This window comes from Falco biarmicus, chromosome 4, assembly GCF_023638135.1.
Source record: "Falco biarmicus isolate bFalBia1 chromosome 4, bFalBia1.pri, whole genome shotgun sequence".
NCBI lineage: Eukaryota > Metazoa > Chordata > Aves > Falconiformes > Falconidae > Falco > Falco biarmicus.
The window spans coordinates 99446374-99468509 of record NC_079291.1 but is presented as its reverse complement, the minus strand read 5'-3'; the positions used below and the strand labels follow the sequence as shown (position 1 = coordinate 99468509).

Sequence of the window (22136 nt, the reverse complement as noted above, 5' to 3'; positions counted from 1 at the left end):
AGGCTGCCCTCGCGCTCGCACAGCCCAGAAAGCTGTCCCCACTCCCCTGCTGGAGCACACCACTGCACTACGGGCCACGCGAGTTGTTTTTCCATCAAGGCGCAGGATCTGCTGAATTTCAGGCGGCTCCTGCCAGCCCGTGAGCCGACAGCCCGCCCGCGGTGCTCCACAGCTCCATGGGGACCCGAGGACGGGCAGGAGTGGGGGGGCTTGAAACGCTCCTGGGGATAGACAGGACCCAGCCCCCACCTCCTGCCTTGCCGGGGGGGGGGGACAGGCCCTTTCCCTGCCCTGCCTCCGGCCGGAGCCCCCCTTGCGCACCCGCCTGTGCAGACGGAGGCTCAGCCCCACCGGGCACAGGGTGGGCTCCCTACCCCCGCTGCCCACCCTGCCACCCCCCACCCCCTGTGGCTGCGCCATGGCCAGTGCCCCTGCGGGGTCCTCGGACCCCCTGCAAACCTTCCCGGCTTTTCCAGCAGCGCCGGGGCGGGGGGGGGGGGCATCCCAACCCTCCCCACACCACAGGGCGCCAAGCTCGTCTGGTTTGAATTATATTTTTCAATAAGGTTTTGTGAAACACTGTATCAAACTTTGTACTAAAATACAGATATATTACAGCTACTGTATTCCTTTCTCCACTGATTTTCTTCGCTTGTTTTTCAATTCAGCCGGCAGCAGCGCTCCCAAGCTGGCAAGACCCGGGCGCTGCCGGGGCCGAGGGGCAGCTGCCGGAGGGAGGCCGAGGCTGGCAGAGGCCGTGGGCAGGAGCGCCAGCACCTGCGCCATCCCGGGTGACTTTGGCTCCACAGCTCCATCCCTCACCACCGCCATACAGGGCCTCAGGGCACGACTTACCTGCTCCCGCCAGCCCCGGGCACCACGATGGTTCCTGCGGAGCCCGTCATTGCCATCGCCCAGCAGCCTCCATGCGCTGTGGCCATGGCCGTGGCCGAGCCCCGCTGGCAGCAGCTCCCCTGCCCGGGGCTGCCCATCCCAGGGCCGTGGTCCTGGTCCTGCTCCGCTCCCTGCACCCAGCTCCAGCCCGCTCCCAGGCTTTGCCCGGCGCCCGGCCCGGCCTCGCCAGGGCCCTGCAAACAGCCCCCGGCTACTCGCACTGAGACGCGGCCAGTGCTGAGGACTTTATTGCATTGCAAGGGCTGTGGTGGCCCCAGCCCCCCGCAGCCGGGACCTGGGGAAGCCCACACATGCCGGTCTGGCCAGCAGAGCTGCGGCCGGGCTGTGGCTGCCTGTGCCAGGGTGAGTGCCGGGGGTGTCGGTGCCGGCTCCCGGGTGCTGCACGTGTGCGATGCAGGCTGCCTCGTGCCCGGAGGCTCTGGCCTCAGTGCTGCCCCGGGCAGCCGCTGCCAGCTCCCTGCGGGCCATCACCGCGGGCCAGCGAGGTGCAGCCAGGGGACGCGACCAGGGTGCCAGGGTGGGAACAGGAGCGCCCAGGTCTCCCCCAGCCACACCGTGTGGCAGGGAGAGCCTTGCCGTCGCCAGTGGAGATGAAGCACCGTATGGGGATGGGGAGGGAAGGCGTTTGGCAACAGCCTGCGGTCAGCTCAGGGAGGGGGCTGGGGGGGGGGGGTCCTGCACCCATCCGAGGCGGGGGTTGTATGTCCAGCTGCTCCCACTTACCAGGGCTTACATTCAGCAGCGGCTCGAGTCGGGTGTCCCAGCGGCCAGCAGCAGCGAGGCCCCTGTGGTCCCTGTGCTGGGGGGGAGCGAGCGGCAGCCCACAGCCCCAGCCACGCACCAGGAAACACCACGCCCTGGGGCTGCGCTCCTGGGGTGGGGGGCGAGGGGGCTTGAGTCACTTTACCCTGTTTAGAGAATATGAATTTACACGTAAAAGTAGGGGTTGGGCCCCGGCCCCGCCACCGGGTCCCCCAGCCATGGAGGCAGGGTCACGGAGCTGTACAAAATGGGAGCAGGGAGGGGGCCAGGGCCTGGAGCAGCCGGCGCGGGGCATCACTGAGCGCGTGTTCGGGTGGGATGCAGCAGGTCAGGAGTCCTGGGGATGTAGAAATCTGTTAAAAACTCTGAGACTGTTTTTTCCTTGAAACAAAACCGCAGTTGGATGCTGTTCTCGAACGAAGCGGGTTTGGGGCATCCTCCCCCGGTGGTGACCCACGGGCGACAGGGGGTGCGGAGCTGGCGGGGTGCGTGGGATGGCGGTGCCAGCATGGACATGGAGGTGGCCATGGATGCGGCGGATGGCCGGCACGTCCCCGGTGCAGGCAGTGGGGCCCGGGGAGCGGCACGGGACGCTGCGTGGCTGCTGGCAGCAGACGAAGGGCAGGATGGGGAGGGAGTGCCCAGGCTGCCGGCCGCGGGAAGAGGGTCCTGCTGCGGGCACTTGGCTTTATATCCTCTGTGGGGAGAGCACAGCAGGTCAGGGTTGGTGCTGGGCAGGACTCACTGCACCGCCGTGCCACCAGCATGTGCCACACACATGCCTGTCCCCATCCCTGCTGCCCCCTTTCCCCATTGCCCCCCTGTCCCCACTGACCCCAGCCCCATTGCCCCGCATAGCCAGGGTCCCCCCATGCCACCCCACAGGGAGCCACCCAGCACAGTCACACCCAGACACGCCGCACGGTCAGGGCTAGGGGATGGGACAGTGACACTCAGGACTTACCGCAGTGCCGACAAAATCTGTGGAAACAGAAGAGAGGGCATCAGGCAGGGTAGGGGGTCGGCAGCCCACTCCCACCCTGCCCAGCCTGCCTCGCTTTGCAGGTGGCACTTGAGCCTGCAGGACCCTCACTGCAGACTGCTGGAGGGGCCGAGCCCCCCAGGCTATTCCCCCTAAGGATCCCGCCGCCCATGGCCACGGTGCAGGGCCCCAGGACCCCCGGCAGCGCAGCGCTCACCTTTGCTCTCTGTCTTGAGCTCCTCGTGCAGCAGGTCGTTCTGCCGGTTGCCAAGGACAAAGGCCAGGAAGGAGAGGATGAGGGCATTGAGGATGCCGATGATGGCCAGGATGTAAGCCCAGCGCACGGAGCAGTCGCCCAGGGAGTACTTCCCTGTCTTCTCCCCGCACATGTCCCTTATGGTCTCTGCATCCCAGCCGTCGGGAAAGATCATGCAGCCCAGCACCAGGCAGAGCGCTGCAAGGGGGAGAGGAGCGGGAAGCATCAGAGCGCACACGGGTGGCAGTGCTGGGTGCTGAGCCCCCCAGTCAGTGCGTGAGTGCATCCCGTGCCTGGCAGGGAGCCTGCCTTGGCCCCACGACAGCCAGGCAGCTCTGTGGGTGACAGCCACTGCTGCCCCGACAGCCCCAGGGGACTGCGTGGCTGCCCCAAACGTGCCCCACACACAAATGGGGACTTCAGGGTCTTGGTTTCTTCAAGCACTAACCACAGGATCAGTGGTTCCTCATGGCCTTTCCTCATCACCGCGGGTTCCCGCATGTGGGCAGAAGCTACTGGCTGCTGCCTGCGCCAAGAGGGTCGTCGTCCCCAGGAGCCCCCACACCCAAAGGCCTCACAGCCTGCAGGCACCGCTCCCAGCGGGGCTGCTTGCTCAGCACACCTCTGTCCTGCACACCCCATGCCGAGCAGGGAGATGTCAGGGAGCCCCAGGATGATGCGGAAGGGAAATGCTGAGACAAAGCCCGCGAAGGTCAAGGTAAGGAGGCAACATTTTTTCTAACTACAGCAAGTACAGAAGCTCCTCACCCCGTATCAGCTGGGAAAGCTACAAATGTTAAAGATGATGGAGATGGGTTGGGATGCCCTGTGAGTATTTTTGTGCTGGGTTAGGGAAGACTGAGGGGCTTGAGCCTGCACAAGCAACAAGGTACCTCCCTGTCCCGTACTGCTGGAGCACAGCAAACACCCTGTCCGGCACAAGTGCTGCTGCGGCAGCAGCCCTGGGGGACCGGCAGCTGGTCTGGCTGGCGAGCTTTTGGGGTGCTGATGTGCACTTCTAACCGCTCTTGGTAGGGAAGGGAAATCCCAGGAGAGGGGGAAAGCGAGCGCAGGGCTGGCATAGGGCATCGTACCGGGACTCGGCACTGCCCTCACATCTTGATGTGCTGTGCCAACTGTGCTCCCCAGGAAAGGCCACAGACCCGAGGTGAGCTGCCCCCAGCAGCCCACACACCAGTACATACCACCACCCGCCAGCTGCTGCCTGCTCTCTGTCTCCTCCATCCATGTCACAAACCTGCTTGGTAAAAGCATCTTTGCAGACAGAGGCGAGCTCTGCAAGCAGATTTAGCATCATACACAGCCCTGGTGCTGCCCTGGTGCCACGCCAGCACCACATGACTGCACAGCGTGGCGCACACATGAGGAGCTGACAAACCAGCATCTCTGGCACGTCGTCACTGGGGACTCCCAGCCAAGCACAGCCATGTCTGGGGAACTCCCTGCCTGCTGAGACTGGACTAACCCAAAACCATCCCCTCTGGAAGAAATTGTGCAATTGGCATCGACGCTGTGCGCTGCACGGGGCACGGTGAGGAGCCACCTGGCCTGCTGCTAACCTGAGCACCCTCAAGCACAGACCTGAATTAAAGGTAAGGAGGAGCAGCAGACTTGTGCCGGGGACTCTTCCCAGGAAAGCAGAGATGCCAAGAGGATTTTAGAATCCACTGAGCTCCCAGGGCAGTGCAACTGTGAAAAAAGCTAAGGTGTTCTGTGGCCATCCCTGGTGATGGGGTGGGTTTGCCCCCACAGGGCTGGTCAGGCTGGCACAACCCAGCCTGGAAATGGGCATGTCTCTAACAGCTCTGCCAAAATTGGTGAGGACAAGAAAAGAGCCGTGAGCATGTGGTTGAGGCCAGAGGAAAGCTCAGAAAGCAGCAAGGCAAGCGCTCCAGCTGCCTGGGTGGGCAGCAGCCCTCAGTGACAGCCCCTCTCAGCCCAGAAGAGAACAACAGGGCAGTGCTCCAGGGTGGCAGAAGGCGGCAAACATAAGCAGAAAAAAAAATTAATAAGGTGCTAATTGTACCTGCACCAGCAAGGGCTTGGGCAGGCTCCCAGCTTTTGCACACAGCCCTCAGTCAGTCCTTCACAGGAGCAGAACGGCAGCCCCTAGGCCTTCCCTTGGACTCTGCAAGCATTGGTATGTCCTTTGCATTTCTGAGCATTTATTTGGGCTCTGGATCCAGCTGCCCAGGTAGAGCCGGAGCTCACCGAGAGCTCACCACTCTGCAAACACCACAGGTGTGTGTGTGAGGATCTCCCAGCACGTCAGCAGGTCCCAAACATGGCAGGACAGGACAGTGATGCTGCAGGCTGTGGATTAACGTGCTGGAGGGCTACGGCACTCATGGAGGATACAAGAGACAGGGTTTAAGGTGAAAGCAGAAAGCTGCTCAAAAGAGTTATGGGAAAAACACACAGCACATGAGCCACCTGTGCAGCAGGTTGTCACAACACAGCCATGGAGGACAGGCAGCAATGGTCACTGCCAGGACGCCTGGGGCTGGCTCTAGTGTGTGTCTGCCTGCCCTGGTCCCTGCTGTCCCTGTGTGCCTGCTCTGCACTGGCACAAGAGCAACGGGAGCCTGTGCCCTGGCCTGTGGAGTAGGTCCAGGAGCTCTGCCCGAGACCTCACAGCCCCTATTTGCCAGACAGAATTAAACTACAAATTTACTACCAGGGCAAAGGAGCATGCCCGAGTCACTGCAGGTACCCGAATGCCACTGCCCAAAGGTGACCAGCCTCTTCCCACAAGACCCCGACTGTTCTGCAGCTCCCTGGGAAGTGGCTGGGGCAGGGCTGCGCCACCGAAGGCAGGTCCTCTCCCAGCAAAGAGTTGTGGAGTGCTCCCCTCTTCCCATCTGTCCTACGTGTTCCCAGCAGCAAGCTTCGTCCTCTGCTCTGTCACAAGCAATTCCCTTTTCCGCATGTCCCCAGGCCACCCAATGTCCTGGAAACACCTTCCGGTGCCTGCAGCAAGGAGTAACGTTGAAGCAGAGCAAGATCAAGGAGGGGATCCCCACATGGTCAGCCTCAGCGCTGCCCTTCCCAACAAACCCCTCGTAGCAAGTCTGAGGGGTGCAAGGACGGGGCTCTGCCTGCCAGTCCCTCTGCCCACAGCACCATTCTGCCAGCACCTGCCTCCAAAAGCTCCAAAGTCCCTTGCAGACCTGTAGAAAAACCTTGGGTTTTGTTTAAAACACCCTGTTTCTACGCCTTGCAAGCACATGAAAAACACCAAGGGATGACTCCTACAAGAACCACTATTTACGAGGAAAAAAATAACCCAACTCCCATCCATTTTGCTTTTAATTCCCATTCTCCTGAGGTGGGACTGCCAGTGGCACCATGGACAGCCAGCCACTTCGTCACACACCCCAGCTACCATCGCACCCCCAGGTCCTGGGCTCCCACTCCCTCTTCCAAAGTTTTCCCAGTTGGAAAGACAGATCTGACACTGGGCATTTCAGTGACCACCAGGGCAGGATGCATGCAGAGGGAAGACAAAGCAGCTGTGGTTAGCAGGGCTGCTTGTGGGATCTGCTGGGGCTGGGGCTCTGGCCCTGGGGAAACCACCATTTCTCAGCTTGTGTTTGCAGCTGGTTCATGGCTTCCCACTCGGTGCTCCCTTGTCAGGGTTCCCTAGAAATGAAACGGGCATCTCAAGGGTTTTTGGTATCCACGCAAAAGAAATTAATTGAAGGGAGTTCAATGTTATGACTCAGGCTGCAACACTGGAGTGAGATTTTAGCAGAGAGAGATGAGGAGGCTCCTCCCAGCAGCATAACGTCCCCTGGTAGAAAGTGCATTTAGCTAATTTGGACCGTCTGAGTAACCTGCATGTTTGCAGAGTACCACAGTTATCCCAGTGCTGCCCCAGTCCCGTGTAGTTGTGCCTGCAGGATTCAAATCTAATTTTTTTTAATCACTTTTAATGTCTAGTTTAGTCTGCAGGCGTGGGTGAAGACTGGCTTTTACTGCTCTCATGTGCCATGGGTGGAAGGGGCTAGTAGGGACGTGCCCTGCAGCTGAGAGACACGGCCGCCCCCCCAACACGAGCATGCAGAGCGTCACGCTGCCCCAGGACACAAGAGGGATTGAAAATTGGAAAATGTGGGTGTAACTGGGGGAGAACTTCTGGGTCCCAAAGGGCTTGTTAAAGCTGGCTTGGGGACAGCGGGGTGTTTGGCCCCATGGGCAGTGGGTCAGCAAGCTGGCTGTCCCTTGCTCTCATGCACATCACTCCCACCTTCACCACAGGGATGCCTCTCTGCTGGCAGCATTTTGGTGACCTCCCCCAGCCCCTCACGTCTACCTTGTGCTGAAGGGGAAGAAGCTCCGGGTGCCATATCCTCCACTGTGCTCATGGCCACTTGCCGCGACGCTGTGTCATCAGTACATCAGAGGTTCCCGCCAGAGATCCCCAACACGGTGCCCCTGGGCACCACGCACCAGCCCCAAACCCCCAGGGGAACAGGGGCTGTGCCGTGACTTTGGGATCTGGAGTGGCCATTTCTCACTAGGAAACCTCCTGAGAGCTGAGCAGCCAAAGGAAAGGAGACAAACACAGCCTCCTGTCCCCTCCTAAAAACAGAAAACCCTCAAAAATAAATGAAAGTTCAAGGCAGCTTGCTCGGGATGGCTAGCACTGGCCATTTACACAGACAGGAGCTCCCTTACGGCATTTTGCTCCACAGGCTGTTTCCGAGCCAAAAAATCAGCAGGATTCAGAATAGAGTTATGAGTTGGTATGAATCAGAACTGACAGTTACTTTATCTGGAACAACAGTTAAGGGATGTAAGCTCCAGGACACGAGTGGCTCCGAAACACCCAGCTCAGCCCCTCCCTGCAGGTCCACAGGCACGTTAACAGCTACTACAGGAGGGTTATGCTGCCTTCCAAAGCCCAGGGCTGGCTGCTGTGGAGCACGAGGCACTGGATGGATGCAAAGTCTGCGCTGTGTCGCTGCTCCTGTCCCCACTGTATGACAGGAGTGGCCCGCAGAGGAGAGGGGAAATCTTGAGGAAAGCTTTTTTTGGTGCCAGAAGCTAGTTTTGCAGTGATGTCTTCTTTTTGCTGCAAGGTTGGCAGGTGAAAGCAGAAAGACCTGGAAGATCAGATATGGGCAATATTTCTCCCTTGGGCAGAGAAACAGCTCAAGACTGCTTCATCCTCATTCCCAGCAGCTGTCCCAGTTACACTCCTAGCTGGTTTAGAGCAGTGGTGTCACTCTCTCATTTTTTCATTAAGAACTTCAACAAATAACTTTTACATCCATGAAAACATATTTTTTTGAAGTCTCAAACTCTCTCTGACAGAAGCTGCTTCTCCAGCAAGTTCCAGTCGGGAAGATGAGCTCATCCTGACATGGCTCAGCAGAGCCACCACATCAGCACCAGTACCAGGGAGTGTTCCAGGGCTATGGTGTTTGCTCAGGCCAGACGCTGCTCTCCATGAAGGCTGCAGCCACACCACCACCACCACCACCACCACCACCACCACCCACAGCTCAGCCCAGCAGTCAGCAACAGGCTTCCTATAACCACTCCTCTTCATGGACGTGCTGAAATGATGCCACCAGCTGTGCTGCGGGAGGGGTCCCCACTCAGGTGGTGGCAAATGCAGCTCAGGTGCAGAAGATGAAGCTGCTGATCAAGGCTCTGCCTCTGCTCCCAGTTCACACACTGGTGGGTGAGAAGGGCCCATCTGAGAGGTGAGTGTAGCTCCAAAGGGGGACTCCAAAAGCAGAAAAAGCCTGAGATGATATGTATTATTGTTCACCATCCGGCAAGGCACTTGGACACTGTGCAGTTAACTGCAAAGTGCCACCGATAAAGACAAACCCCAGCCCCACGGCCAGTGACAAAGCCCTGGATGGAAAGGCACCTCATGTGTCATGCTTGTGCCTAGCCAAGGGAGCTGGAAGGTCTCACCACACTGAAGCATGAAGAAACACCTTCAAAGGTGGCCAGTCACTTCCTCCATGCAAGAGGCACTGCGTGCTCAGCTGGCTGCCTCTTTTGACCCTCAGTGGACTGTGAGTACAAAACTGAAGCCCCCCTGAAAAGAGCCCCAGACCCACTGGGAGTGACCATCCTCACGGGAGGCATGCGGGTGCAAGTGCCATGCAGAGGGGGCTGGGCTCTCTCGCTCCAGCATTAGTGCTGGACACCAGAACAACTTTGCTCCAAGCTCAAAGTTAACTCACAGGGTGATCGTGTCTTATATTACAGCAGAGAATTAGGGAATCGGAGGAAATGCTGAGGCTCCTGGGCAGCCTCCTCAGCACGTGGTGGTGTATTCCTGCGCTCCGGTCTCCAGCAGATGACTGCTCCGTGGTTGCTGGAATGGAGGCATCTACAAAATCAGCCCAGTTGCCTTCATCTCACTCCTGTACCGGCCCCCCATGGCAGGTGGATGAGAGGGATCCCACACACAGCCCCTTTCTCTTCAAGTAAGCATCATCCTGTGGGACTTTCTGAAGGAGCTCCTCTGTTAATTTTGAGGACTGGGGTGGCATCAGGGTGCTGTCAGTCATACAGTTGTTGACGTGCTCGTGTTAAAAGCCATTTCTGGTTTTGTAACAGAAGGATTTAGCAAAATCTCCAGTTTCGCGTACTGGGATTTTGAACAGGGCAGATGGCTACATTTCTATTTGCGATAAAGCAGAGCCTTTCCTCTTAATTAGATCCAGTTTCCTCCTAGGGGGGCAGTGGCTTTTGAGCTGGAGCTTTCTGTGAAGCTCTAATTAAACCCTTCCTTGATTGTCCACTAATTAGAGATTGACGATTTAAACTGAATTCCTGATCTTTCTCCCCTCCTCCTCCCTCACCTTCCTGCTCCTGATTTTTCTCCTCTGAAGAGCCCATTCATGCCCTTACTCAGCTGCCCTGTATTCTGCACTGGCTGTCCCATAGGGACAAGGTGGACCCACCTCTGCCCTATCTCTCTACTTTTCACCTTGTTTACCTGGTTTTCACCAGTAAGATCATGAAACTTTGGGCCTCGCTGTTGCTTCTGCCATAGTGGTGCAAGGCCTCAAGCTAAAACCTTGCTGAGGCAGGGGGAATGTCTTTCCCTTCCCTGCCCCTTCAGGCCGCCTGCTCTGGTACAACCCTCTGACCTCCCAGGTGGGTGGATCTCCGAAGCTTGCCATCATGCTGTGCTGGAGCCTGCATCAGGCCACATCCTGCCCTACCCATGGGATTTGGCCCATGGTGTCCTCTCCATGGGTCATGGCAGCTCCCTCTCCATGCACAAGGTACCACATCCACCTGCATCTGCCTCTGACTTGCCCAAAGAAGTTCAGCCCTGCCCAGCCCCTCAGATGAGGTTCACTCTTGTCAGGACACCCCACCCCACCACTCTGTGTCCTGGCCCTCCCTGATGGTGACACCAGCCTCTCCTGCAGGACAGAAGCTGTCTGGTTCTCCCCATCTCAGGGCAGTGTGGATGGCCAGTCTCTGTTAATGCTGCATTGGATTTTCCCCGACACAGAGAGGCTGTGTAGCCATGCTGCTTTGGGAGAGCTCTGAGCCAAGACTGGGCCAGCCAGGGCCAGAAGAGCCAGCCCATGGCCCCAGCAACCATGCACTTGGGATCCTCACAACTGCAGTGAACTGCAAGGTGCAAAGTGTGAGCAGGCATAAGCCCCAGGGAAGAGCAAGGGGTACCTAGAGGTGACAGCAGTAGGGTGCTGCCATGGCCACCCAAGCCTGAGCCAGGGCACCACAGGAGGAACCGGGGAGGAAGCCTGGAGCTGCCTTCAAGTGCAGTGCCCTCCACCACGCAGTTCCCTGTGCAGTAGCAGCACCAGCCGGGCGCTCCAAGCCACTTGATTAAGCTGCTGACAATCAGTAGGATTTGGGCTCTGAGCTTGCCTTAAACTGGTAAATCTTCAGGACAGGGAAAATTAAAAATGAACGAATTTCCCAATAAGCCAAGGCAGCTCCAGGTCTGGCTGTGGTCCTGATTTGGGTGAGAAGAGGTCAGGCTAGCTGCTGGGCTAGCTGCAACCCCCCAGCATGAGGGGGCTGTATCCCGCCACATCAATGACTGGGGCCTTTCTCCCAGGGGTGTGGACTGGGGTCCTTTAATTAGGAATATGGGGGGTTCTGGGTCTTTCTGGTGGAAGCTCTGGGTCTGTTCACACCTTGTATGCAGTGGGGAGTAAGGTAATGTCTTGCCACATGTGGTAAAACTGGAGAGATAAGGAAGTGAAGGGTCCCACTACTAGGGGAAGCTCAGCATCTCTTTTCAGGGTCTTTCTCCCAAAAGGACAGACCCTCTGTGAGGACAGCTTGGAAGTCCATGTACAAGAGGATGCTTGGGATCCTTATCAATATATGCATCAGGTCCCCTTCTGGGGAAAAGTTTGGGTGTCACTTTGAGGAGTGAGTCTATGAGGGCATTGGGCTACATCTATGGTGGGGTTTCTTTTGTGGAGGGAGCTAAGAAGCATCTATAGCCAGGGGCACTTTTGGCAGGCATGACTGGGCTTGAGCCTGTGGTCACTTCTGAGGAGCCATCAAGGTAAATGTATGGTGCTTCTGTGGGAAGCACTGTACTTGAGGTCTCTTTATGCAGAGAGCTGAGGATGGTCTGTCCTCAGAGTCCTTTCATGATGAGGGAGGGAGGGAAGGAGGGCAGAGGCGGCCTGGGCACATCTCTTTTAGGGGGAGCTGAAGGGTCTGTCTGTGCAGAGGCATTTTTAAAGGGCTGGGAGGTCCATGCATGGGCTCCTGCCAGTAATGGGGTCCCTTCAGGGCCTGGGGGTTCCCCTGAAGTGGGTACCTGCTGGGGGCAGACTTGCTCAGGAATGCCCTCAGGGCTAGGTAGACAGGGAGACTAGCCCCTGATGTGGGGTGCCCCAGGGGGCCTAGATCCCCAGGGGACTGGCCCCAGCCCCAGGGTGTCCTAGGGCATCCTTGTGGCTGGTCCTTGACTCTGTGGGACAGTCCTTGTTGTAGGATGTCTGAAAGCTGGTCCCTGACTGGGGTGTACTAGGGTCCTCCAAGGCTGGTCCCTGGCCCAGGGTGTTCCAAAGACAGCGCTCCAGGGCTGGCTGGTGCCTGTTCTTGGGTCCTCTGAGGAGGGTCCCTGATCCAGCTTTCCTGCTGTGTCCCAGGGATCCCCGTGGTACCCTGGGGTCAGATCTTGCCTGGGGAGCCCTGGCTGCCAGTGCCCAGAACAGATGTCCATTCCTGGTACTCTGCCAGTGGCTGTGCCTGGCCTGGGTGTCCCAGGAAGCCCTGTAGCACTCAGGGGACGGTTTCTGGCTGGGACATCCCATGGCCCTGCAGTGCTTGGATGCTGCCCAGTTTCCTTGAGTAACCCTGGTGTTCCCTGCAGCCAGTCTCTGTCTGGGGAACCCCGGGTGCTGGTGCCTACAGCCAGCACCTGTTCCTGGTGCTCTGTCAGTGCAAGTGCCTGGCCTGGGTGTGCCAGGAAGCCCTGGGGTGTCCCGGCTTCAATTCCTGTCTGGGACATCCTATGGATCCACAGTACTTGTACCCAGCCCAGAGTTCTTGGGCAGCCCTGGTACTCCTTGTGGCTGGAGGCCCTGACAGCAGTGCCTGCAGAGCGCTGGACGCCAGTGCCCCAAGCTGGTGCCCATTCCCGGTACTTTGTCAGTGGTAGTGCCTGGCCAGGGTGTGTCAGGAAGCCCTGGGGCTGGATCCTAGAACCACAGCCCTGCAGTGCCTGGACCCAGCCCAGCTTCCTTGAGCAACCTTGACATTCCCTGTGGCCAGGGCCCCCACTACCAGTGCCTGGAGCTCGCCGGGCGCCAACACCCACCGCCCGCGCTTGGCGCCGCCATCCCAGCGAAGCCCGCATCCCCCCCGCCCGTCACCCGCCCTGCGTGCCCGGCGAAGTGCCGTCGGGGGCCGGGGCCCGTCGGAGGCCGGTGGCGGCGGGTACCTGCCAGCAGCTGCATCCAGGCGCAGATCTTGTAGACGGTGGCGGTGTTGCAGAAGAAGAACAGGGCGAAGCAGGTGATGCAGCCCAGCGTCAGCACCATGGACAGCAGCACGAAGAAGGCCGCCGCCTGGAAGGCGCCCGAGGGGATGGTGCTGAAGTCGGTGAAGGAGCCGCGGCACGACAGCTCCCGGCCCGCCAGCCCGCTGCCCACGCAGTAGTGGAACAGCCCGAAGTAACCGGGCTTGGGCGTGTTGACGCTGTCGCCCACCCAGTAGGGCTGGATGAAGACCACCACGTTGATGATGGCGAAGCAGATGGTGAAGATGGCCCAGAGCACGCCGATGGCGCGCGAGTTCCGCACGTAGTTGTCATGGTAGAGCTTGGAGGCTTCCTGCGAGGGCAGCATCCTGCCGGCCGCCGCGCTGCCGGGGGGCGGGGGGGCCGCGACGGCGGGGAGCCCGCCCGGGGTGGGGGGGGGCCGCGGCCTAGGCGCGCCCGCGGGCTGCCGGCCCCTGCGCCACCCGCGCCGCCATCTTGGCTGCCGCCTCTGCGCCCCGCGCGCGCCCCCGCCGCGCGCGCGGGCGCGCGCCCCCCGCCACTGCGGAGCAGAGCCGAGCCCAGCCGAGCCCGCCCCGAGGGGATCGGGCCGCTTCGGCCGCCTTCGGCTCCGCCCGCCGAAGGCTCGGCCGGGTTCGGATCGAGGCTCGGCGGGATTCGGCCGCTCCCCGGCGGCTCGGCTCGGTTCGGACCGCGCTCGGTAGCTTTCGGCTGGGGTCGGGCCGACTCGGCAGGTTTCGCAGTGGGTCGCTCAGGTGGGGCTGAGGCGGTGGCGGGCCCGCTCCGGTACCCCGGCCCACTGGGGCCGCTCCCCGGCCCGCCCCCGCCCGGAGCCGCCGCGCCGCGCAGGGCCCCGGTGAATGCCGGCAGGTACAGTGGGCGTGCTCGGCCGGAGCCGGCCCACAGGGAAGGCGTTCATCCCCCCCGGCCCCTCCTCGACCCCGGCTACCGGAGGGCCTCCCCGGTCGGGCAGCCGGCCTTCCCGACTCAGTGGAGCCGGAGCAAGCAGGCTGCCGCCGGCGGGGCTGCACGGGTACGGAGAGCGGCGGGGCATGGGCCAGCAACGCTCGCCCGTCCCGGCGGTGCAGAGCCGGGGTACGCGGCTGTGCCGGGTCGGGTGTCGCGGGCGGTCAGCCTGAGGCACGCGTACGGGGGCAGTGCCCCGCAAAATCCCGGCCCCCCGGCCCCGGCAGCCTCACGCTGGCCCCAGAACGCCGGCGGAAACCAAAGCGTCTCGAGCCGGTTTTCGGTTTTCTTCTCCAGACGGTTCAGATGCTCCGCGTTAGCTGTAGCTGTTGCTGAGCTCAGCTTACACAAAATGCTCCCGAGGCCTCTTTCTCTTCCAAGTCTCGTCAAGGTTCGCAGCTCATTTGCACATCAGACACACGCTGATGGAAACAACTTTGTATTCTCCCGCAAGAGCAAAGGAGCTGCCTGCCGTGTGCCTCTGGCGATGTAACGGGCTGTCTGTTAACGCCGGCACGAACAGCACATGCAGGCTCAGTGCGCGACGGCGCTGGCACCATCCCCGTTCCCATCCCGGGCACACGAGCCCCTACCGCTCCCAAGCGCGCACGGCCGCACCGCCGAGCCCGTGCTACCGTTCACCTCGCGGCTGCCACTGCGCCTGGATTTGTGTGGGCACGCACCCCCCGAGAGGGGCTTCTTTAATGAACACCCGTTTCGGGATTCGTTAAGAACAGCGCTACGGTCAGACCCGCTCAGCGGTGCCCGCCAGCGTTTGCCCCGTCTCTCTGCGGGCCTAAGCGAGCTTCGTGCAAAGCCTCGGCGCCCCACGGCTCGCAGCAGCGCCGGTGCTGGGGAGCACCGCGCAGGCCACCCCACGCCTGCGGGGCCCCGGCCGTGCCCAGCCCTTGCGCTGGGCCTCACTCCTCCCACCGCGCCCCTGACCGCGCCAGGCCCCGCTTCGGGCTCGCACCGACAGCCAGGCGGCTACTGCCCCGCGGGAGGCCTAGAGCAAACCCAACCGCACCGAGCGAAGCCCGTCGCGTCCCGATGACGCCGGCGGGCGAGCGGAAGGGGCGTGGCACGTGGGCGGCGGTGATTGGCCAGCCGGGCGGAAGCGACGGAGGGCGGAAGCGAGGGGTGGGGCGGGGCCATGGGCCGGCGGCGGTGAGCGGCGCGGGGATGGCGGCGGCCCGCGGCTGCCCCCCGGCGGGCTCCGGGGACCGCGCCCTGGCCGAGCTGCTGCTGGAGTTCTCCCGGACACAGTACCGCGCCAAGGACGGCGGCGGCGCCGCCGCTAAGGTGAGGGGCCCGGGCGCGGGGGGCGCCGGGGAGCGGCGGCGGTGGGGCGGGCCCTGACCGGTGGCTGTGCGCAGGTGGAGCGGATCGAGCGACGGTGCCTCGAGCTCTTCGGTCGCGACTACCGCTACAGCGTGATCCCCAACGTGCACGGCGAGGTCTGCGCCCACTACCCGCGGCACATCGTCCTCCTGGAGCGCGACGCCGGCGCCGGCCGCGACCCGTAAGGCCCCCGGTGCCCCGGTCCCGCACGGCTGATGGCCGGCGGAGGCGCCTTCGCGTTTTGTCCCAGGGAGCTTCCGCACCTGCCAGCGGCCGCTGCCGCTCCAGGCTCCCGCCGGCCGGGGGAAGCCCCGCCAGGCTGCGCTGCGGCTAATTATAGCCGGCGGTGTCAGCCGCTGGGTGCGCCGCTCCCGGGGCACCCCTCGCTGCCTGCCAGGGCTGCGCTTCCCTGCCGAGCTCCCCCAGGCTCTTGGGCTTCCCTGGGGAAAGCTGCTAAGCTGAGCCTGCAGCTGCGGGGTGCGAAGGAAACGGGGTGTTTCAGGGCAGCGCCAGCTCCGCTGCATGCTGTCCTCGGGTAAACCTGAGCACAGCACTGGATCCTAATGATTACTGTGCTACAGCTCGCCCGGAGACGCAAAGAGCTCGTGGCCAGAAGCAGGACTGTGTGATGCTCTCCTTGTCTTCATGAAGTGCCTGTGGTCTTGCTTGGAAGGCCTCTGATTAGAGAAATCTTAGTCTGGAGAAGTAGCCTGCTCCCACCGTGGTACATGCGTTAGTGAGTGTTGAGGTTTAGTGAACTAACGGAAAATGCTTGCTTGCTGTTTAGTGCAAGTCTAAGCTAACATGTTTCTGGACTTTGACCCGCAAGCTGAGAATCGCATTGGTGTCACTTCTGGCTGAGCATTACCTGCTCCCTGCAGCTCTAATGACAGCCTCTTATTTTTTATTTTCTATTCCAACAAAACCTAATGTAATTTTGAAGTCTTAATTGTGTCTGTGACAAGAGTAACACATTCAACGGGATGGCGGTCACCAAGTTCCCCTCGCATGTCCAGCTGCTGCCCGAGGAAGGCAGACTGTCGGCTGCCATGCTGGCACGTGGACCAGGTGCTGTAGGAGGGGGTCTCTGGAAAACAGCCACAACAGATTGTCAGGTGGGAGAATTTCTGCTTGACAGTTAGATCAGATTAGAAAAGAAGAAACCTCTTGCTGAAAAAAAGGGAAACAAGTCTGAAGCTGTAAATATGACTAGGAGTGTCTTTGGGGAAGAGAAACCAAACACTTCTGCTTTTCCTGTTCTTGCAAGAGGAAAAGATGCTTAATTTTTCTGACAAGTATTCAAAACAAGTATAGTTACACTTAGTGCCCTCTTTTCTTCTGAGGCTTTTGCAAGTCAGCAGTGACAATTAACATTTTAAACATTGATTCTTTCACAGTCTTGATTTGCTGTCCTAGAGAGTCATGGAAACAGGCTACCGTTCATCATTCCTTGCCTCCTGCTTCCTGGGTGATAATCTCTGTAAAAGCCACTAAGTAATTTTTAGACAAAGTCAATTTTTAGTTTTAGTGTTGCACTCTGGGAACTAATTACAAAATAGAGACTGTTGCACTTCTTGTGTTATAGAACACGATAACTTCTTCCAGTAAATGGAATGCTCCCTCTAGGACTGTGGGTCTTTGGCTGCCTTTCATCTTTGTAATGTTCTTAATCAGCTGATAAGATCTTGTTGAAGCATGCAGGATGTTTCACACCTCTGAGAATACCAAGGGGTTTTGGAAGCATTTCTCACTTACGAAAAATCTGCACTGCCCTATTGGTTCTGCTGGTAGAGCTGCTTCTGAAGCCGTGTGGGGCTTCAAAACCCAAACAAAAAATGGGTATTTTTAACCCAGATTGGTTTCCTGATCCTGTTCATTCTGTAGCCGGGCAGCTGGCAAGAGAAAGGATGTTGCTTCATCAAAGTTTATTAACAGTACTCTGAAATCCAGGCAGGTGCAGGAAGGGTACAGGAGGAATTTGGTGTGTGTTTTCAGCCTGTATGCCCCTTGGTCAAGTGCTGCTCACAAGGAGCCGCAGAAAGTAGCAGAGTGTGTCTGACAGCCAGGGATGCCTTCCCTGTGCTTGCAAATCTCTGGTGTCCCTCCGGAAGGAGCAGGCAGGTGATGTAGGCAAAGGAAATCGAGGGATGTGCGCAGTTCTTTACTCGCTGTCTTAGAGCTACTGTGACTGTGCTTAATTGAAATGTCCAGATCTCAGACATGGGCCATGTCTTTGGTTTCACCTGATGATCCTGTTGTGTGCATGCACTCCAAAAAATTATGATCACAGGATCACAGCCGCATGTAATCTAACAATGTGAGACTTCGTTCCAGTGCTGTATGGCTACTGAAAGAGAAAGATCTCTGCTTCAGGCCTGTCTAAAATATACAGTTGCCAAAACAGTTGCTTGTTCTTATAGGAAATGTTTCCCTTGAATTAAAAAAGATTGATTCAGGTTTGGTGTCTGATTTTGGAGGGGAGGGTGGGCATGAAACTAATGCCAAGGTAAGGTTGCATAGCAGTATCTTCTGGAAAACAAACTTCTGAAGAACTACACACACGCGCGCACACACACAAGTCCAAAATAAAAAGAATTAAGATACACATAATTCCTTCTACTTCATCCCCTACCTTGTGCCAAGCAGCCTTAATGATGTTCTGATGTTCTTTCACACTTCTGTTGAAGAGTGCTCTGTTCTCTGAACTGTTTTCAGTAGATTTTACTCCTACCTATGCTGCATTTAATCACTTGCCCCTGTAAGAGCATTGCACCAGTTCCTCAGAGCAGCCTTTCCCCTTACTAGACTCAGCACCGCTATGTTTACTTATCATGTTTGTCTCTTGCTCAGGTTTAGCTTTACTGACAATGATTCTCAAAATGAGAAGATCCAAGAGCCCTGTTTGTAGCACAGCTACGATGGATAGCGGAGCAGGTCTCCCCAGTGCACGTGCAGGCTTTCCAAGGAGCAGGTGTGGGAGCGTGGGAGAAGGGTTCATCCTACCGTGTCCCCAGTGGGGCACTGGGCTTCCTACTCACCCTGTGTCCCAGATCCCTGCCAAGCTGCTCAGACTCATTCCCCAGGGCTGTGGTGCCTCTCCAGAGAAGGGCGATTAGTGTGCTGAGAGGTGAAACCTGTTGTCTCAGCTCCTGAGGACATGCTTCTCTTATAATTTCTGATCTTCCAGGCATTTGATTTTTACTGAATCCCATCTTCTGGACTTCGAAGCACTGCCATGGAGCTCTTCTGATAGCACCCTATGAAAATTCTTGTTTCCCTCTGTATTTGCTTTTGCAAAGGAAACATAAGGACAGCTGGAGCAGAGTGCAAGATGTATCTCTTTAATTACGCGTGTTCATTTAAAAACATCCCCACAAGCAAATCTATATATCAGAATCTCTCATAGTTTTAAAACAGTTTGGTATGGGAAATTATACACCAAGGCATCTCTTCTCAAAATGCTCACAGGCCGTTCCTGCAGCATGTGTTATTCACATGCTCTGCGAGGAGGGAAACAGATTGTGGAGCAGAGCTCTTGGCTGTTTGCAGTGACAGCGAGATCAGGCACATGCTTTTCTTGCCTGCACACAGTCTTACATACTCCTGTACAGAGTATATTGCATTAGCATTTTCCTGTCTTTTCACTTAGCACCTTCATGTCCACAACGTTTAAAGATCAGCCGGGGTTCTTGGTTCTTGTTCTTTAAGTTCTGATATATGTCAAAGCTCTTTGGAGCTGGACAGCCATAACAGTTGTGTATATAGGGAAACATAAAATATCTTAAGCCTCCGCTATGAATTCTGAGAATTAAATCCTTTTTTAAAAAAGAAAAAGTAGGATTTGAAGGTCTTTTTTGCTGTTTCCCTGCTTCCACTGGCACTGCCTTGTATAATCTTTTCCACAAACAGATCAATTTCCATGTTAATAATAGAATATTTTTTTTAATCCTTCCCAGAATGGCATCTGTGGGTAGATTGCTCCACACTGTCACTGATTCTGAAGCTCAGCAACTTTCTTTTGACTTCCAGCATAACAGTATTAATTTGTTCTTAGTCCAGCATTGTGCTTTTGAGTTCTTCTCCCTCTGCATTGTAAGTTCTCTCATTTGCCGTCATGTGTATATTCTGTCCTCACTTTATCTGCTCTGCCAGTCAATCCATGGTGGTTTCTTTCGCAGCATAGACTGTCCCCTGGCCATCCTAATCATCTTTCTGTGCCTTTTCAGGCATGGGTGGGTCACTAGAATCAAATGCCTTATCTCAGCTGGGATCCTGGGTTCTGCACAGTAATGCTGGTAGTTCTCCATCCCACTGGAGAGTTTTCCATGATTGTATTTGTCCCTTTTTTCAAACTTCCCATGTTGATAATGGGCAAGTATCCAGAGATCAACCAGTTCATTTAGGCTTTTCTATTGAGCTCTACTGGAAAGGGCTGACTGGAAATTCTTGTTAATCATCTCTAAGTGCATGGCCGTGCAGTTTTGTATGTCCAGTCTTCATCTGGTTTCTATTATGTCAGTCTGGATGCTTCTTCGATTCCTTGTGGAAGCTAGTCCACCCTGCACTGACTGTTCCTCCTGAAGGTCTGTAATTCAGAAGTCCATTTGGATTCCTATCAAATGTAGACTGGTACTTGGACAGCAATTTTAACTTGTTTCCACAATGTCTCCAACTTGGAACACACTTCTATTTTTAAAAAAAACCAAATATAATTTAGTTATGCAGATGCAGCTGACATTAACTACCCTGCTTAACCCACTAGCTGATTTACAGTTATCTAATTACCCAGCAACACAAATGCTCAAGTGACCAGAAGTAAAGTTCATTGAGTGTTCAAGCTTTGATTATCTATTTTATTTATTTTTCCTTGTAAAATTATCGCTCTGATAGTGAATTCACTCTGATGGTAGTGCTGAGCTTCTTTTTGATGGAAAGGTGGTGGGGAGGAAAGTAGAACATGTATTTTTGTAGACACTGGCTTGCTCTGGTAGTCCTTCATTAGTAATCCACCTTAGTCTGTAGGAAACCATTCTGATGGTACTGCTCCTGAAGATACTTGCTGTCATGTACTGTGCAGCTGGCCTTTCAAAATAAAGAAAAAGAGACAGAAAAGCATCCATACATATTGTACAGCTGTGGAAGCAATTCTAAAAGAAGTATTCTCTTGCTTGCTAACTTCAGAGCTGGCTTCTAGGCAAAAGGGATGGGGATTATGGCCCAGGGTATCTGTAGCAGCTTTGCTGAAAGACACGTGAGAGGATGCTGTGTGTACTGAACCAAATCTCTGTCCACTAGGTTTGAGAGCACTGTGCAGGTTGGCAAACTGCAGGACCTTATCAACCGAAGTAAGATGGCGAGGTGTAGAGGACGATTTGTTTGCCCAGTCATTCTGTACAAGGGAAAGGTAAAGCTTCATGGGTTACCTGTCTTAACTTAGAAAATAACCTTTCTCCCTGCCATTCGAACTGTGCAGCCATGTCTTCAGTCAGTTGTCACCTTTCTGAATGCTGTAAAAATCTGTTCTTAGGTACGAGCAGGCAGCCTGTAGTAGGAGGTAGCATTTGCTATCTAGGCTGCATAAATCATTTGTGGAGACTTCAGGTTATTTTAACCACCATGTCGTGAGCATTGCAGCAAAGAGCTAACATTTTCTGTGTATGTGTGTCCCTTCTGAAGGACCAAAGATATTTGGTCTTTGAGAGGGGAGAGACAACAGTTGTCACTTCCTGCCCCTTACTTTTCCCAGCGGTGAGCTCCTTTTGAGTAACTTTTCTCCTTAAAGATAGTTTCCCTTGTCTGTTCCCTGGGGATGCAAGATTGCATAAATGGTCTTAGGAATGTGTGGACTTGTCTGCAAGGGGATCTGTAAGAAAGTAAAATTAGTTTCATTTTTATGTGGATTATTTAAACCATATTGAAGTCCCATAGGAATAGTCTCACTTGGCATTTAAGTAGCTTAATTTGGTTTTCTTAGTTCAATTTAGAAGCACTGTATGAATAGCAAAACCATACCTGTGACAATTTTAATCTAGCTTGACTGAAGCCATCGTAGGATGAACCTGCTGACCTTTTTCTGCAGGAGTGAACTGCCCAGAGTTATACTGGGACCATTCATAATCTTATCCACAGGAATGTGGAAACAAGGCTCAAGTAGGGTATTAACAGAGCATGGAAGCTGCTAACTTGGCAGGAATTGACTGTGTTAGTGAATTGGAGAACTGGAAATGAAAAAGTGATTTAAAAACTAGCTACAGATAAAGGTAATTGGGAGTTTGATGTTTTTGGAGAACTTGATCTGGACCAGGGTTGCAGGGGAGGATGCTGAGGGGCGGTAGCTGTAGGTACCAACCATTTCTAGGTAACATGAGGGAAAATAGGCATGAGACCTGGTAAGGGAAAGACCTGGAGCATGTGTGGTTAATAATAAAATCTTCCTCCAGCATATTTGCAGATCAGCAACACTGGCCGGCTGGGGAGAGCTCTATGGGCGCACCGGCTACAACTATATCTTCTCAGGTGAGTGAAGAGCCGTTTGTTTCTGCCTGGTAAGGCCTGTCGGTGCTGGGACAGTGACCTGCACGTGAGAGCAAGCCTCTCCTGAGAGCCAATGCAAAGCTCTGGCGTGGACCTGCTTGTGTCAGGCCCCGCGTAATAGAGCAAAGACTGAAATCTCGTGTCTGTTTCCAAGCACCATAGTACAGGACGGAGTGCTCATAAGAAGCAGTGACAAAAGAACTTGAGGCTGAACAGGGAGTTATGGGAAGCATGTAGGCAAGTAAAGCAGCCCAGAGGATTTCAGGGACTGATTCCCAGACATCAGGGGTAGGAATAATGGAAGAAAGAGGGCGAGAACTTGCTGTTGTTTGACTAATCCTTGGGAATTAAATCCTGCTAATGGTGAGATATACTGGACT

The 22136-nt window shown here is 56.2% G+C and overlaps 2 protein-coding genes across 5 annotated transcripts in view; one reads left to right on the top strand and one right to left on the bottom strand.

The window, feature by feature from the left end:
- Positions 1-535: 535 nt before the first annotated feature.
- On the bottom strand, positions 536-13645 carry LHFPL4 (LHFPL tetraspan subfamily member 4). Of its 2 annotated transcripts, XR_008821278.1 has the most exons (5): positions 12859-13420; positions 2877-3113; positions 2642-2658; positions 2135-2374; positions 536-2014 (listed from the first exon to the last, which is right to left on the bottom strand). XR_008821278.1 is itself a non-coding variant. In XM_056334907.1 (4 exons), exons 1-4 carry the CDS (start codon positions 13262-13264, stop codon positions 2366-2368), a joined length of 669 nt encoding a protein of 222 aa, XP_056190882.1. In that variant the 5' UTR covers positions 13265-13645; the 3' UTR covers positions 536-2365. The 2 variants fall into 2 exon arrangements, 1 of the variants encoding a protein (XP_056190882.1); XM_056334907.1 differs by having other exon boundaries at positions 536-2374; positions 12859-13645.
- A 1375-nt stretch (positions 13646-15020) lies between these two features.
- The window catches only part of MTMR14 (myotubularin related protein 14), a 34421-nt gene continuing 27305 nt past the window's right edge, over positions 15021-22136 (top strand). For 2 of the 3 annotated variants that reach the window (XM_056334905.1, XM_056334904.1), the window contains exons 1-4: positions 15021-15183; positions 15258-15403; positions 20518-20626; positions 21663-21738. In XM_056334905.1, the coding sequence (XP_056190880.1) occupies positions 15064-15183; positions 15258-15403; positions 20518-20626; positions 21663-21738 (451 nt within the window). In that variant the 5' untranslated portion in view covers positions 15021-15063. The remainder of the gene's footprint in view (positions 15184-15257; positions 15404-20517; positions 20627-21662; positions 21739-22136) is intronic. The other variant, XM_056334906.1, reaches the window with a different exon arrangement.